Source organism: Crocodylus siamensis, chromosome 13 (assembly GCF_052110815.1).
Source record: "Crocodylus siamensis isolate JL-2025a chromosome 13, ASM5211081v1, whole genome shotgun sequence".
NCBI classification, from domain to species: domain Eukaryota; kingdom Metazoa; phylum Chordata; order Crocodylia; family Crocodylidae; genus Crocodylus; species Crocodylus siamensis.
The window spans coordinates 11,219,858-11,236,585 of NC_143407.1; the positions used below are offsets into that span (position 1 = coordinate 11,219,858).

At 42.5% G+C, this 16,728-nt stretch overlaps 1 protein-coding gene across 2 annotated transcripts in view; it reads right to left on the minus strand.

Annotated features, from left to right (window-relative positions):
* Positions 1–239: 239 nt before the first annotated feature.
* Positions 240–16,728, minus strand: part of GNAI3 (G protein subunit alpha i3) — a 145,191-nt gene continuing 128,702 nt past the window's right edge. For both annotated transcript variants that reach the window (XM_090026366.1, XM_090026367.1), the window contains 8 exons: positions 14,991–15,033; positions 14,733–14,874; positions 11,955–12,112; positions 7,287–7,415; positions 4,299–4,428; positions 3,488–3,641; positions 1,526–1,737; positions 240–1,420 (listed from right to left, as the gene is read on the minus strand). In XM_090026366.1, coding sequence (XP_089882492.1) covers positions 1,547–1,737; positions 3,488–3,641; positions 4,299–4,428; positions 7,287–7,415; positions 11,955–12,112; positions 14,733–14,874; positions 14,991–15,033 — 947 coding nt within the window. In that variant the 3' untranslated portion in view covers positions 240–1,420; positions 1,526–1,546. The remainder of the gene's footprint in view (positions 1,421–1,525; positions 1,738–3,487; positions 3,642–4,298; positions 4,429–7,286; positions 7,416–11,954; positions 12,113–14,732; positions 14,875–14,990; positions 15,034–16,728) is intronic.

The following is a 16,728-nucleotide window of genomic DNA, read 5'->3' on the forward strand; positions in this document are numbered from 1 at the left end:
AAATCTGATGAATGGATACCTGTGCCCATAAAACCAAATCCTCATGGTAAAAGAAGGCTGCACTGCACAAGACAGTAGTGGCTCCAATACTTTTGTATTTAAAAAGGGTCAGCCTAGCCTACTAAGTGCATTTGCAACTGGCTGCCCCTCTTGCCTTCAGTCAGCTTGCAAAAAAAACAAGTGAAGTGAGCAGTATGGAAGAACATTTCCAGAATGTCAAGAATAAATTAGGAAAAATGAACTGTTTACTCACCATTTTAATACTGCCAACAACTAACAGGTTGAAACTGTACACGTGACAAATTGGGAAAACGAGTCTCATAATGCAATGGTTTCAGCAAAGGAATGTGCCGAATGGTTAAGAACATTACTACAATAAAAACCAAATGGCAAACAGGAATTTTGGCACAACATTTACAAAGTAAAGCATGCTATCAATACAATTTAAAAGTCTCTGAACATAAAAGGCCATGGTAAATGCAGAACAAAGGTGCATCTTTTACAGAATTCCCCACTGGTTTAGACCAAAAAAAAAAACGCACAAGAATCCGGAGTGGTTGATTTAGTAGCTTGGTAGCAGCACGCACGCTCCATCCAGTTTGGAATATAGTAATTTGTTTCTCCAGCTGAAGTTGTCCCAGGTATGTTTTTACCCAAGAAGCTGGCTTGAATCTTACTAGAGGGGCTCAAATCTCGATTTGGTAAATCAGCATATACCAAGTTAATCCCCAAACATAAGCTAAAAAGGACTTATCCTGCTACAGCAAGTTCTGCCACTTCTTTTCAGAGCCAGAACGTATTTGCAGCAGGGTGAAAACAAATTACACATCAGAAGCCAAAGCTATAGCCAGAAGAGCGCTACAGATCTTTTAAGTAGTTGCAGAAATATTAAATTCTGACCATACCAAGTGTTAAAAACAAAGAGTTCCTACTAAGAGGAATACTTTCTGCATGATCTGGTCACATCATGTGCATAGTTAAGTGTTTTTTTTCTTATGTTTTCTTAAAACAAAATTCATTTGCAAATAAAGAAATAAAATTTAGTAAAGTTTATATATATATTATACATATCTGATGGAAAAACCTTAAAAACAGACTAGTGGTGGCTTGTTAATCAAAGAAAGAGAAAGCTACATACTGAAGTTCTGGAATCCAGCACCTCAGCTTCACAACAGCTGTGCACATTTAAGATTATGCAATCCGACTGATGCCTGAATGATCAAATCACACTTAACAGTTGTTCCGTTTTGATATCTTCAACATCCCATATCGATAAAAAGGTCCCTAATACAGAAGATTGTGCTAAAGAATGCAAGGATTCTGCATGCTGTTTTCATTCCCTTGGTCCTGTTCATGCTTGCAGCTGTCCCATGAGGCAGCAGGGGAACAGTCTGGTTTTCAAAACGCCACATCATAAAAACTGAAAGAAGAACACTGAGCATTAATGAAAGCATGTGTCAAAAAAGACTGAGTTGCAAGTGTGAGTCTATTGCTCTCAGAGCAGCCAGACATTTCAGCATTTTACCTTTTCTCCCACCACGTCCTCTTAATAGAGTCCACATTCTTTCAGGTTGTTCTTAATGATAACATCAGTAACAGCATCAAACACAAACTGCACATTCTTGGTATCAGTGGCACATGTGAAGTGGGTATAAATTTCCTTGGTGTCTTTTCTTCTGTTCAGATCCTCAAACTGACACTGAATGTATGCAGCTGCCTCTTCGTACGTATTAGAGCCTGGAACATAAGAGATACCTTACTTTAGCTACATGTTTGCAGTAGAAAGCTTATATACATCTAAAAATGTCTGGCTTCATTTCTGCTCAAAGGAGAAGGCATGGCTGTAAGAAGCTGCAAATTCAACTTTAGCCCTTTTTAATAGCCAAATGATCTCCCCATCTCTGTCACTGGCTTCCTGTGTCACCCTGGGCAAGTCATTTTAAAACTTCTGTCTTAGTTTCCTCATCTATAAGATAGGGATCATGACACTTACCATCTTCACAAAGAGCTCTGAAATCTACTGATAAAACACTGTATAAAATTATTGCTAATAAAGCATCACGCTAGAAATACACAAAATGCCTACAACACTCAATTGGGAGTAGAAACAACTGACAGGAGTGACTGAATCTAAAGAGGTCTTAATCATTTAGGCTATGAATACACAATTTGATCAGATAGCAGATGATAGAACTATGCAAAAGAAGGGTTGCAAGGTTCAACCTCTTACTCAAGGCAGGATCACCCCTCTCCTGATGGTACCAGAAAGAGGCTCTCATCTAATCTGTTAAACACTTTGCGAACAACCCTCACACACAGCCACCAGGCACAATCTTGGCAACATTAAAAACACCCTTTAACTTGCTGCAGGTAAAGCAGGAGGGACAAGGCCACTGTCAGTGTTCTGCCATTACAAAGACAGGAAGTAATTTGTTAAAAATACCCTCAAGAGATCCACAGAAGAGAACTATGTTCCCTGCTAAATCTCCAGGTGCAGCCCAGTCCAGCCCCTTGTCAGGAAGAGCATGGTGCCACCCTGGTCCCAGCCTACCCTTGCTTCATGCACACATCTGGGGACACATCCCCCTTGCCCTCCCAGGGTGCATACAGTGGCAGGGTCACTACCCCTCCCTGTACCCCCCAGACAAGCTGCTCACAGCTGCCCCACACTCTGCCCCAGCTGTGCAGCACCTGCCCCTCTCCCTCCCTCACTGCAGGGGCCTCAACCTGCACCCCCCTACGCCCCTTCCTCCACAACAGACTTACCAGCCACACAATGCTCTCCAAGCTGCCCGGCTGCATAAGTCAGCAATCAGATCAGTATCAGCCAATATGGCTCAAAAAAAATCAGCCACTAGTACTGGTCCAAAAGAAATCTATTGATGCACCCCTACCAGGGGTTTAACTCCCAGCAAGAACACTGGCACATCCCAGTCAAATCTCCAACCTTAACTGGGGCTAACCCCAATGTTTCTGAGAAAGCAAAAAAGCCCAAAACACAAGTAGCAAAGAGAAGGGGGGAAAATTCCCTTTAAATGACCTTGTTTTTTTGTTTTTGTTTTTTAAATAAATAAAAATAAAGAGAAGGCCTACCAGCCACACTAGTGAAGATGTTCTACCTGTGCTTTTGGAGTACAGATGTAATATGTACTCTAATGCAAGGGGGGCTGTGTTTGCTAATGCGTACGAATTATCTAGTGTTCAACCTATCTAGACATCTTTTATAAAATACCTTCAGTACTGACATTGAAGTAAAAGACTTTCCTTATAAAGGACCCAAGATGCAGAAAGACCTCACATTTTCCAAATGTGCTTCTAGCCAAAGAAACATGTGGACAGTAACTCAACAGAACCAGGGGGAGAAGACCTAGTTCTAACTTTGCCACAGGTGGACAAGCCCATACTCCTTCTAAAAATCACAGTGATCTGAAATGTTCCTTTCAACAGATCAGCACAAGACTGAGTTCACCCCTGACCCCAGCACTACCTGTGTACTCTGGGTAGCAGATTGTTAGTGGGCTCTTCTTAATCTTTTCCTCAAACAGGTCTTTCTTGTTGAGGAAGAGGATGATGGAAGTGTCCGTAAACCACTTGTTGTTACAAATGCTATCAAACAGCTTCATGCTCTCATGCATCCGGTTCTAAAAAGTAATTGAGAGAAAAAGTGCATCATTCCAGCAGTCACTTGGGAAAGGTGGGTTGATTATATTTAGAAGAAAGCCACTGGCATTAAAAATACAAAACATGATAGCTAAACTATCCAATGATCTCTTGAGGTCCCTTCCAGCTATAAATCTATTAAAATTGTACTACGCAGGAACTAATAACAAAGTGTCATACAAGGGAAGATCAGGAAATTTATGCTGTGTCTGGTCATAACTAGTGGTCAGATCAGAGGTGGTCTAATCCCCATTCACTTTAATGTTCTTGCCAGTTTACCATCCCATAACCTTCTACTAGGGTCAGCTTTTCTTCCAGTCCAGGAGATGCACTAGTGCTTAACAAAACGGGCAGCAATAACAGCAACCACACAATCAAAATGTTTTGGGGGGTTTTTTTTTTTAGAAAGTTGAGGAGAAAAACATCAATTCCCACGAGTTTATTATTAAACTTGTGGTGCTATGGCCAGACCTCTTAGGAGACACACTGCTCTCTCAGCATCCCAAACAGAGCGCAAAGAATATTATGTTGATAGGTCCTTAAACTGAATACAGTCTACAGCAGCTTGAAACTAACTTCCACCTCAATTATCTCACTGCAGGATGCAACCGCATGTTAATAATTCTAAAGGAACGTACCATTTCTTCATCCTCAGCAAGGACAAGGTCATAATCACTGAGGGCTACACAGAATATAATAGCTGTCACACCTTCAAAGCAGTGGATCCATTTCTTTCTTTCTGATCGCTGGCCACCAACATCAAACATCCTGAAAGATGGAAGAGAAAAATGGCTCGGATATTATGCAATGCTCACCTTCTTAATTAACTGCATGATGTGGCGAAGCTTAAAAAATTTAAGTTCTTTCAGACCAGCAGAATGTAGGAGAAATTTAGAGATACAAAGCCTTATCATTAATAAGGCCAGCAGAAACTTAAATCATCTTATTCAGAGATGTGTTCCCCCCCAGATAAATTATGGTTTTCATTTAAAATATAAAGCTTTGCTTCCAGCAGAAAGAGCTAAATCTTAAAAAGAAAGCCTTTGTTGTAACACTAACTAGGGTAGGAGCTTGCTACTTCATCTTGGCACTCTGCCTTGGTTACTGTATCCCCTGTAGAAGTAACCCGGTTGCTTGGGCTGGACTCGGAGCACCCACTCTACATAGTTCAATTATTCCAATGAATGTGCTTGGTAGGAAATATTATGGGTAACATGACCAGCACCTTACTACTGAAAAACACACAGGCAAAATGTAAGAGGTTGGGTGCTGTAGCAGTTAAATATATAATTAGTGAGATACTAGATTGGAAAGATTCAGAGAAAGGAAATCTAAATATTGCAAGAAGATATCTAGCAATAAACAAAGATGCTAATTTCCTGGAAAATTACAACACTCCCTTCTCCAAAATGTTGAGAAAAAAAAAGAGGCAATATACCCTATTGTTTTCTGACTGGCTGAGATTATTAATTTAAATCACGTCAAACAAGTCAATATCCAAGAGCTACGAAACAAAAATCAATGTTTATGATTATCAGAGCAAACAGGCAGAGAAGACAGAAACTATTCAGAGTCTGCCAAAAGTAATACTATTTAATGATTCCAACAAAAGGAGCCAGAATTGTGGTTCAGCAACTCCAGACTTTCATTTAAGATAAGTTGTCCCAGTGGAACATAATAGGAAAGATGGAATTTTGTATGAAGTTACAGCCTTTTTATTTAGCCAGCAGTGGTCTCCATTACCTCTGCTGTTATTGCAAAGCAGCAGTGACCTCAGAGCCCAGCTTCTCCAAGGTGATCCTGTATTCAAATCAGATGTCAGTCAGACACCTCAGTCTGTTATTGGAGTAAAGTCCCAAATTTATAACATAGGATGATAGGTAGATAAAGTAAGCTTTGAGGAAAATGACTGCTGCTTTGTGCTTAATATTTACCTAAACATTCTCCTTAGCAGGCAAATCCCCCAAGATGGGAAGCATAACATCCCAATTCTGATGGATGCCCAATTAGTCTGTGACGGCCTTGTGAGCCATGCATAAGCCAGTTTCCAAAGGTGACGTACGTTTCCATAGTGCTACTATTCCACCACTGATATAACTTACTAAAAAAGTATTTAGCAACATGGTAAGAAACTCCATACAAGTCCATGTATTCCAAAAATGCCTCTTGGCTGAATATTGCCTATACCCTTCTATCTTAAAGTCATGTACTTTCTTAGCATTGGTGGCCATGAAACCATCTTAGATGAAGAAAACGATAATGGCTTTATGTCCTTTTGGGTACTGGAAAAGGCTGCAATACCTTAGAAAGGATCTCCGTAGCGTACATTAGATAGCATGCCAGTTAAGTTCTAAAAATCGCCATCACTGCAAAGAAATGGTTAAACTACCATGCCTGCTACCTCTAGCCCAATAGCTCATTAGGCAGAAAAAAAAAAAAAAAAGCACTGTACACTACTACCGGTAAATGTTAATCCTAATACATCATGAAAGATGATAAGTCTTCCCTGGAGCTAACCAGCAGCCATAAAAATAGCTCTGTGATGCAAAATATTCAGCCATTTTTTATTAACCAATTCACAAATTAGAAGCCAAGACAGCTTTGTTCCCCAAGAAGCATGCAGCCGAATTGTGCTGGGAGCCCAAATGCATAGATTTTTGCTACGCCTCTTTAAAGCCTGGTTTTGTAATGAAAGATTAAAATCATGGCTGGCAAACAAATGATCGTTTAAAAGCCTTATATAACAAAGGCTCAATGACAACGTTCCAGAAAAGAAAGAGAGCTCGGCCCAGAACACAAATACTGCATTTTTTTCTGACACTGTTGTACCGAACTGATATCTAAGTAAGGGCCTAGCTTTGTAAAGGACATGCTTGGGATCCAAAGCAAAGGTTCGTCTACAAGACTAGGTAAAACAGCTAGGGAAAAGTGCACCAACCCCCCATAACTCAGAGCCAGCATGAAGGATACAGGGAACTCATTACTCATACTTAAAAGGGACACTGTCAAGATTAGCTGAATATCATAACCACTTCAAACAGTTTTAGACTAGAGGACACATCCTCTCCACTACACAGTCATACAAAGGCAGCTATTCCACCCCCCACCCCCCCTTACGCATGCCTTTTGCTGCTCTGCAGCAGTAGTTAGTCAGCACAATTTCATCCACAGCTTTGCTACGGATGCCATGCAGTCCAGACAAAAGCCCCACAGGGCTGAGCCTGCAGGGAAGGGCTCTTATGCTTATATGTCAAATGAAAGGGTTAAAGCATTCAGATTATAACCAGGAGCCAACAGTGTCCTTTTAGTATTCCAGAACCTGTAAATAAGCGTCCAGTACCTGTGTCTGTGCTTCCAACATAAAAGCAGCTGGAAAGAACAAAAGAATGCAAATAAAAGTCAAACTGGCAACTCAAGTGAGCAACTCCAGTAAGAACAGAGTTTAATACAAACTACAAGGAACTGTATGCAATTACTTGGAACACGAATAAACAGAAGGTTCCACGGTACACACAAGAGGGAAACTAGATAGCCACCAGCAACTGAGCACCAGGTAACTCTCACCTAGAAAAAGAAAAGGTACAGTCTGCAGAGATGAATGCAGCCCCACCGTGCACCATACTCACTTGAAGTATAGGTCTTTGAAGGTGAAGTGAGTTTCCACAATGCCTGTAGTTTTAACTCTGGTCCGCAAAACGTCTTGCTGAGTTGGAATATAGGTCAACTGAGATATTCGATCCAAGTCATTTAGGTAACTGAATGAAACACACAACACAAAACAGGCTTTTTTTAGTCTCCTTAGGCTATGAATCTTTTATAAAATGCAGAAGAAAGCCTCAGTAAAATGCATTAATTTGTTGGGGAGGGTTTTAAGCACAGCATGAATCTTAAACATGCATGACATAGATCTGGATGTGTGCAGGCCTGGCCTCTGGATGTCTTCTTGGATAATTTGTCTAGGATTGGCTGTACCTATTCTTTATGCTCACTAAGGCAGGAGTGACCATCTTGCAGGCACAGGTACCACAACTGGCACTGACAGCAAAGCAGAAAGCAGAGCAGCAGAGCAGGCAGGGAACAGAGGGCTGGGAGCAGAAAAGCAGAGCGGCAGAATGGATGGAGGAAGGGAATCGAAATGACACTTGAGGAGGATGCAGGGCTAATTTGTGGCATGTCTGCCAAACAGGTTAGCCCCCACCAAACTAGGGCAACAGTCAAGCTTCCTGCTAGTTCAGAGAATAAAATTTCTCAGCCATTTAACAGGCATATTTCTTATTAGGTATTAGTACAACTGCATCTGACAAAAGTAGCTTCGTTAAATTTTTTGTGAAGGAACACTTCTGGGAAGCACGAAGATCCTGACAATTTCTAGCATAGCAGGAAAAGCTGAACTATGTTCCAGACAGCCACTCAAACCTAGGTGTAAGACACTGGTGGAAAAGCAACTACACAAACAGGAAAGCCAAGAAAATGAGTACAGTACATTAAACAGCACTGACAGTAAGTAGTACACTCTGAACAAGTTGCATCCCATAGGCAGAAGAATGAAAGTGCTTCTGAAAGGGCTGGCAACCAACAGCCTGACATTGATAACAAGCATGTGACTAGCCAATGAATTATTTAAGCAGATGCTCTGCAACCTCCATTTGCACTTTCATAACCTGCCTCCAACACTGTCAGGTTTCAGCCTCAGTCTTTTTGGAGGGAATTAAACCAGTATGATCAACTTTTTGCAGCAGGTGAGGAATTACATAGGATTGGACCATTTTTACTACCGAGTAAATTGCAAAATCCCACGCTAATGCTCAAAACGACACTCCTCCGGGTCTAGCGAACCTCATTCCACTAATGGCTGATATCTGGATTTTTCAACTAGACAAAAATTGTTTGACTGTTAAGTCCAGAGAGAATTTCAAGGGCAAGTAAATGTTAAGACTCAATGACAGAGTTTATCCAGGCTATTAGGCAAATGTGAAAACCTACTCATTCAAGGTACATGCCGCTGTGAACCCATGTGAACTGCAGAAATGCATTTTAGAATGACTGGAACAACAGCAATCACAAAGGTCTCTTGACACTAGGAAGTCTTTGCACTTCATTCAGTTTCCCCAAAAAGCACATGCATGTTGTGAATTGGCCAAGTGAGCTCTCTCAGCACCCTTCTTTGTCATCAGTTGCTCATGACCTTCTCAGGGAAGAAGAAACAGCACCATCCTGACAGCAGCGCTAATCAAGGTGTGAGTGTGGGGAGGGGGGTGGGGGAGCTTCCCACAATACAGCTTCAAAATCCTACTCAGGTTCTGACTTTTACTGAATTTGTGTATCACTGCTAAAAAATGGCAGATATGCCAGGACATAAAAGGAGGAAAGGGGGTAGTGTAGAGACCAAACCAATAGCCTCTATTTATCACCCACCATTTTCTCACTACTGCAAAATTTAGACTTTACTCAAATGCCTTGTTCCAAGAACCACTGGGCTAAATCCTACTTCACTGCACATGCCCGCATGATGGGCATCTGGCTATAACTGCAGGCTTTGGCACTTGTGTAGTTGGTGATTTGGCACTGCTGGCACTAGCCTACTGAGTATGGCTCAGTAAAGCTAAGCTCCAGCTGGGCTGCTATGCAGTGAAATAGGATTGCCCAGGTATGTGTGTAAGGCTGGGCAAGTCTGAAAAGCAGCCAGGCAAAAACCACAATTTAAAGGTGTTAGACTTTGTGGGGGCAAAAGGGAAAGAGGACAGACAAGATGAGATAAGTATGGACATAAAAGAACATGAGGGCAGGGGATGTGTAGCTCAGTAGATGGCTACTGCCCTGGAAGGCATTGCTCTCAAAAGACAGAGAGCTTTTCAAGGGCTGTTTATCTAACAAAGAGTAGATGTAAGGTGTTGGGAGTCTGCCTCAAGAGCAAGGCTGGAGAAGAGTCTGGGTAAGGCCTGGCCCATGGCCTGGTGATTAGAGCACTTTCCTAGGTAACAAAGTGAAGATTCAGACCCACTCTGGATGGGCCTCAAAACACAAAAAGTCTTCTGTCCTATGGGCAGGTACTCTAACCACCAGGCTACCGGGTATAATAGAAGGGGGCTCTTTCTTTTTAAAAACTACTTCCAGCAGGTACACAAAGGACATTTCTTGCCAAAAAGGAAAATACCATCAAGGTGTGGAAACACACATAGCGAGACAGGATTTAGCCCAAGATGCATGTCTTCCTATATGCCCACTCAGTTTAATGAGCTCCCTTCCTGACTCAAGCACACAGGGAACTGAATTCAACTAAGGCTATGACTAGAGAGGGAGTGAAGTCTTTCAACGGAAGCCCGAAGTTTGCCCAAAGGCTCCCAAACTTTTCTAGGCAAACCTGTGTCAATCTGGAGGCAAATCAGCCAGTCTTTGCCTGCATCAGGATTTCTTATGTCCCATCTGAAACCATGAAACTAGCCATCTTTAGAACAGTCTAAACCCCGAAGTTAGAGAACAATACAGCTATGTGGAAGGCTGGTTTCTCTCACAGCTCTGCTAAAAGGAAAAACCAGATTTTGGGAAATCAATGAGCTGGACAGGATTCAGCTGGCAGCTAGAACAGACTCCCCTTCCTTCCCAAGTTCACATGAGCACCATGATGGCATTTTCCTAACAATGCAGTCATGTTTCCTTTGAAAGTGTTCTTCCCAACATTTAAAGCCAAACAAATGGCTGAAAGCTCCAAGAGATTCATACAAAGCATTTATTATGAAAGACACTGTAGGCTACTGAGCAAGAAAGGGACTGTCACTAACATGCCTCTAGGGAAACAGAACACAAAAGGCTCACAGTAAGGAGAGGTCACAAGAGCCATAAAACCTGCAGGGAAGTATTCAGGTGAATCAAGATGTAAAACAACCAAGCTTCATGCTTTCTGGAGAGGCCTCGCCAAAAGGCCCACACCAGCATGAAAGAGAACCACGAAGGTCTTCCTGAGACTGGCTGGCTGCTCTTTTTTGCTCACTTGCGAGCAATTCACCCATTCTTACCATCCTCTGTAGCCAGTCCTTTTGGATCTGAAAAGGAATTCATGTTCAGGAAAGATGACCCAAGTTCAGAGGTGTCCAGATAGGGCAGGGACAGGCAATTATTTCAGGTGGAGGGCCGCTTACTGAGTTTTGGCAAGCCACTGAGTGCCGCATGACAGGCAGCCAGGGGCAGATAAATATTGATTTTTTCTAAATTTTAAAAAGAGGCCCCACAGGCCATATCTGGCCCACATTTTGCCCACCCCGAGACAGGGTGAAACCCACCTCATGGGCTCTCTCTGTCTCGCTATGCTTACTTGAAGCCAGTTGTCTCATCCATTTCTAGCTTGCCCTTGCAGAAAGTGACCTTCAGAATCCTCAATGAAAGGGAAGAGCAGATTTATTTAAGTGTGCCTCCAAGAAAGCAAGATGCCAAACCAAGTACAAGCATAAGTCTTCAGATTCCCTCCCTCCCCAGATAAGTATAAATTTAATGTAAGAGTCCTAATGGTCATTATGCAACAGGCAGTAAAATGTACCATGAAGGAACAAGGAAGTAACACCCACCAAACCCTTCATAGGTATATCAAGGTGTTGCTGAATTCAGGCCAAAGCTTCCAGTTGAGAATTAAATCAATACGTGCTAGAAACAGAGACTGGTTTACAAAAAGTGTGTTAATTGCTTACAGAGCAGTGCAGTTTGCTGCTGTAGATCAGAACCTAGATGAACTTCCAAAAAACCTGTTAGATCTGAACAAGCCAAGCTAGTCTAATTTCAGAGTGGTATCTTAGCTAGCTACATTTTAGGACAACTGCAGCAAGGAGATATGCATAACGCATCAAGATACAAAAGCACGCAGTTATCCTTCAGGGCCAGGCCTCCTATAATAGCATACAGTGGGGAAGAGAGGGAACAACCTTTTTGCAGGTGAGGCACAAAATTAGCTCCACACTCTTCAAATGCCACTCCAGTCCCCTTCCCTGCTGTCCTTTGCCGTGCTCCCTGCCACTGCTTTTTACCCCATCTGCCACTGTTCTTCCTGTTCTCGCCCTGGTCTGCCATGTGTCATGCACAGAGGCTGCCTGTGGCACTCATATCACAGGCTGGCCCCCCAGCCATATAAACATGCTGCTGGCTTACTCAGCTTAAAAAAGTCCCAGATTATGATTTTATTCACGTTAAAAGCTTGGTCTGTCCTTTAGAAGGAGGATGTTTATTGCTGAAAGTACCCACTAGATACAGCCCAAGTACCAATACTATTCTTGTGGTACAAAACAGAGCAAACAGTAAGTGCTTCTTACTATGATGCAGAGTCATTAAGTTGATATTCTCTAGATCTGCTGAAGCAGGCCTGAACCCCAGCATCCCTCCATAACCGTTTAATCACTCCAGCAAGTTCAGGAGTCATTACTCCCTCCTCCGCACTGCCGGCTAATACAAACAACTGGCGGGCGTCATCCTGCAAGAAAAGAGCGACCCAAGTCAGTAAGTGTGACACTTTAAACAACAATCATTTTACTCATAAATACTTGCACTAACAGTTGTGAGATGCCAGAAACGAACAATCACACACTAGTAAGGCCAGGTGCCCCTCCCACACCTCATCCACTAGTCCTTCATGTGAACACTCACTTTTCAGCAAGAAATGCCTGGACTGAGCAAACAGCAAGCTTCCCAAAGCCCATACAGCATCAGGGAATTTTGGGTGTGCCAACCAGAGGAGGGTGGCAGCCTGTAGCATGCAACACATACTGTGATTCTTATAAGTTCAGTGACAGTTACATAAAGGCAACATGAACCTTCAACATTCCTTCTTGTACAGTCCAGTTCTCCAGAGCTGCTACAACAGAATACCAATACTGTACAACAGACTAATGAACAAATTGCACTTTAAATGCAGTTTTGGACATAAAAAGTTATCAGGAAGACAGCACTGCATTATATTGGAGTAAATAAAATTCAAGTACAAAAAGAAAACCTAGGATGATTACAGGCTTAAAGTTTTGAGGGACCGTCATCTCAAACACAGACTGTCAAAAATAAATGTGATACTAATTTCTAAACTAAAGCATTTAGGCAGACAGAATGGACTCAGATCAGGACTCAAGTGTATGCTTGCACCAGATTATGTGAAACACTTACTAGAAGACTCAGCCCCTCACTTTTCTATAGGGAAATTAACAGCCAGATTTGCAACTAAAAAAGGCTGACCTACATCTTGCAGATTTGCTTCTGCCATGACGCAACTTCAAACAGCAGCTGATGAAGTGAGCTGTAGCCCACAAAAGAGTACTTTATTATATGTACTTTATTTAGTCTACAAGGTGTAAATCTACCCTGCCTTCCACATGATGCAACTTCTGCCAGCTCTGCTTAAAGAGCTCCTCAACTACTTCAGAAAGTTTGTCAAATTTCAGTGACTTCTTCCTACTGGTGTTCACACTCCTGAAATTAGGCCTTAAAAAAAACCACACACAGCTGCAAAACATACAGTTCACCATCAAGTTCCAGCCATCCTGTGATGTGGGGTCCATTTGTTTTCGTGCCTAAAGCAGGTCTTCATTGCAGTCAGTCCAAGGAATCAATGTCTGTTTGAGCTGCAGATATACCCCAGTTTTTACATCTTCACTGGTAAGGCACTCCCTTGTGTTCACTGGTAGGACTTATGGGGGCAGATCCCATGGTGTTTTGGGCTGCAGTAAGATGAGAGATCTTGATTCTCTCGTAATGAGTTATGAGAGTACTTGTTTGCCTTTCTGTGCACATGGCGAATTTGGGAAAATGCATTAAACAGGACTGGCAGCATTTGAGTGATTTAAGCCTACATTCTTATGGCAAGGTGGTGATCACCAGTCAAACTGAGAAGGATTCAGCCTCTAGCTGCCTCACCTCCTGCCCCAGTTCCATCAGTTAGCTTGGGTTGAAAGCACCATTGAACCTGTGGGTACAGGTAAGAGGAGGAGAGGAATCACCCAGGTCAGCCCTTGTAGAAACATACCCCTCATTGGACACGAGCCGTAAAATTCTGTTTGCTCAAACTTGCATGTTGGAAGTCAGCCACTTCTCACTTACTGCAGGCTAAAATTAAGACCATGCAGAGAGCTGGTGGAGCAACAAGGGTGCTGTAACCTGTTTTAACCAGTAATTTCCCTCAGTAGACAAGCCACCATCTCCTCCCCACAGCTCCTTTATTTCTGTAGATGTGTCACACATTTACTGCCTCTGACCTTTTCTAAAAGTGTGCTGGGATCTCCCCCTCCCTCCCATTTGACTGGAGAAAAATGCCAGGAAGTTTACTAGACAGTAAGGATTAGAGGCAGGAGACTGAATTTTAGTGATGTCAGAGAGGAAGGAACTGGGATTTGGGAAAGGAGAAAAAGGAAAGTCAAAGATTTTAAACTGTTTTCCTTATTTCAGAGAAAACTTGAGGGTTACAAAGATTACTGATCTAGAGCACGTCTGTTCAACTGGCAGCCCATGGGCTGCATGTGGCCTCTTAGAAGTCAATCTGCAGTTGCCAAGCTTCCCCTAGCTCCTACCTCCCCCCACCATTGCTCCAGTTGCAGCAGCAACCAGCATCTCTGGGCTCCCCTTCCCTCATCTAGCCTCCACATCATGCACCCATCCCAGGGAGCAGGGCAACACAGCGCAGCTCAGTGCCAGGGAGCTAAGTGTGAAGACAGGGAACTCACTCAGCATGGGTAAGCAGGCTGCCCCCAGCTGCTTAGACATAGGACATTGATCTTGATTAAACTGTAAAGTGTATAGTTTCTTGAAAAATTTACTGAACATTAATGCAAGGGGGCAAGTACTTTAAATTAAACCCTACATCAGATTTTTGTTAAAAATGGAATAGCTCGAGTTGAATACAAGTATATTATTAGAAAGATTACAAGGCTGCAATAACGTACTCTATATAGGATGCTACTAATGCTTTACAGATTATCAATGTATTCCACTACTTTGTCTTGTCGTTTAAACATACTTCCAATACACGTTCTGTAGACTGAACTTCTGGGGTTCATTAACACGCTCTACTGTACAAAAATCAAGCCACGGGAAATGAATGAAATACTTACTGCTCTGGCAACTTCCCCAAAGTCTATCTTTAGCCTTCCCATGGCTCTTATTATTGCAATGATGGACTGGATAGTATTGCTGTAGACAACCACTTTGTATTGTTTGCATTCTTCCTCAGAATAGCCATCCTCATGAATAATCCTGGAACAAAAACAAGCCATCACCATTAAGCCAAACCAGACAGGCATTTCAGATTTCTTTGTGCAACGCAGAATCACAATTTATGCACAAACTTCAGCCAGTGACGCCTTACTTACTTCATCTGCTTCACAATTGTGCTTTTACCAGATTCTCCAGCACCTGAAAAAGATAAAAAAAAGAAGAAAATTATTATTCAACTGAAGTTGACACATACTGAAACAGCCTCACATCTAACTGTTGATTCAGATCAAAATGAAAGAACTTCACTGTGACAGCTTGTTGGTTAAAGATCACCATAACAGCACTTCCCTGCAGTGATCCATTTTTCTGAGAGAGGCTCCCTAAGGAGACCCAGCTCTTAGACACTTCAGTCCCTTTTGTTGACAGATGCCAACAACAATTGTGCGCCAATCTCCATGATCCTCCACCAGGGTGCCATAGCATGAGCACCTTTCAAGGATGCTGTGCTAACACCGCTGCCAGGTATATCTGCCCCAGGTCCCTCTGCTTCTGGAAGATGCCGTGTAGAGCCAGACCAAAAAGGGGCACCTCACTGCTGCCTGGCTTGGTGGGAGGTTAGATAGGATGCAGGTTGGCAAGATTAGGGATAATTTCAAACTGAATGCAAACAGGTCCTCATCTCCAGGCTTTTCCCAGGACTTCCAAAATCTGCCAGCTGCAGGCTCAGGAGTATTTCAAGAATAACAACCAAAATAATACAGCAAGATCTACATGTGCAGTTGGCTTCTAGTTCCCTGTAAGGGGAAAATACAGGGCACTAAAATATAGTGCTTACTCCACAGGTAAGATTGGCAGGATTAGCATTTGCTGGATTTAAAAACTGAATTTCACCTGCCACCTCTCAGACAGATGAAAACATATTTCCATTGTTATATATCAGAATGTGCGGAAAGGGTACATAAGAAAGATGATGGCTGACAGAGTGGGTGACGACAAGGCGAGAAGTCCTACAGAACCATGCTGGCTGTAGTTTGGACTGCAGTGCCCAGAAGTCCCAGGGGACTGGGAACAAAGGAAGAGGAAAGGACAAAACGGGCCAGGGAGCTACAGGCAGGTCTGATGGTAGCTCTGCCGCTCAGCTGGCAGCAGTCCTACAGTAGTTACATGTCTCGCGGTGGGTGGTTAAACATCCCTAATTTTGCACAGTCCTGAAACTTTCAGATTGATAAAAATAAAAACAAATAGTTAAAAACATTGATATTATCCAACAAAATTTTTTAAAAACTGAGTTTTGCTAAGCCCATGCATAGGTGATAGGTGGCTGATAGTAACCAGGCAGCTAAGGCCCTGTATAGCACTGGTGTTAGTATTCTCTTGATCATCCAAGGGGATTGGGAACCAGATTTTTAAATCAGTAAAATACACTGTGACTTTTCCCATGGTTTCAGATCATTTTATTTTATGCTGATTTCCTGGAACAGAACAAGACAGACAGAGCTCTGAATGTCCAGGGGCTTTTTTTTTTTCCCTAATCATTTTACACTATCAACTTGGAACATGGGACTGTAAAACTGCAGCGTATTTAACTTTGTATACTGGACTATCCATTACTCTCCTCTTCCTGGAGCAGTATACTAAATGATTTCCCCAAGGCAGTCCTGCCATCACACACATGAACATTGATAGCAGATACACTAGCTACAGAGCAGCGTAAGTAAATGTGTGTTAACACTGAACTACTTGAATACAATTCAGCCACAGGTTTCAAACCTCTTTGCAAGGTATACTTCCTAACCACTATATAGGAATTTCATATTTTAGAAGCAAGGAGGGGTGAGGAAGAGAAATGAATACCGAAGCCCCTTGGCAAGATAGCAGAGAAGTTTTAATGTC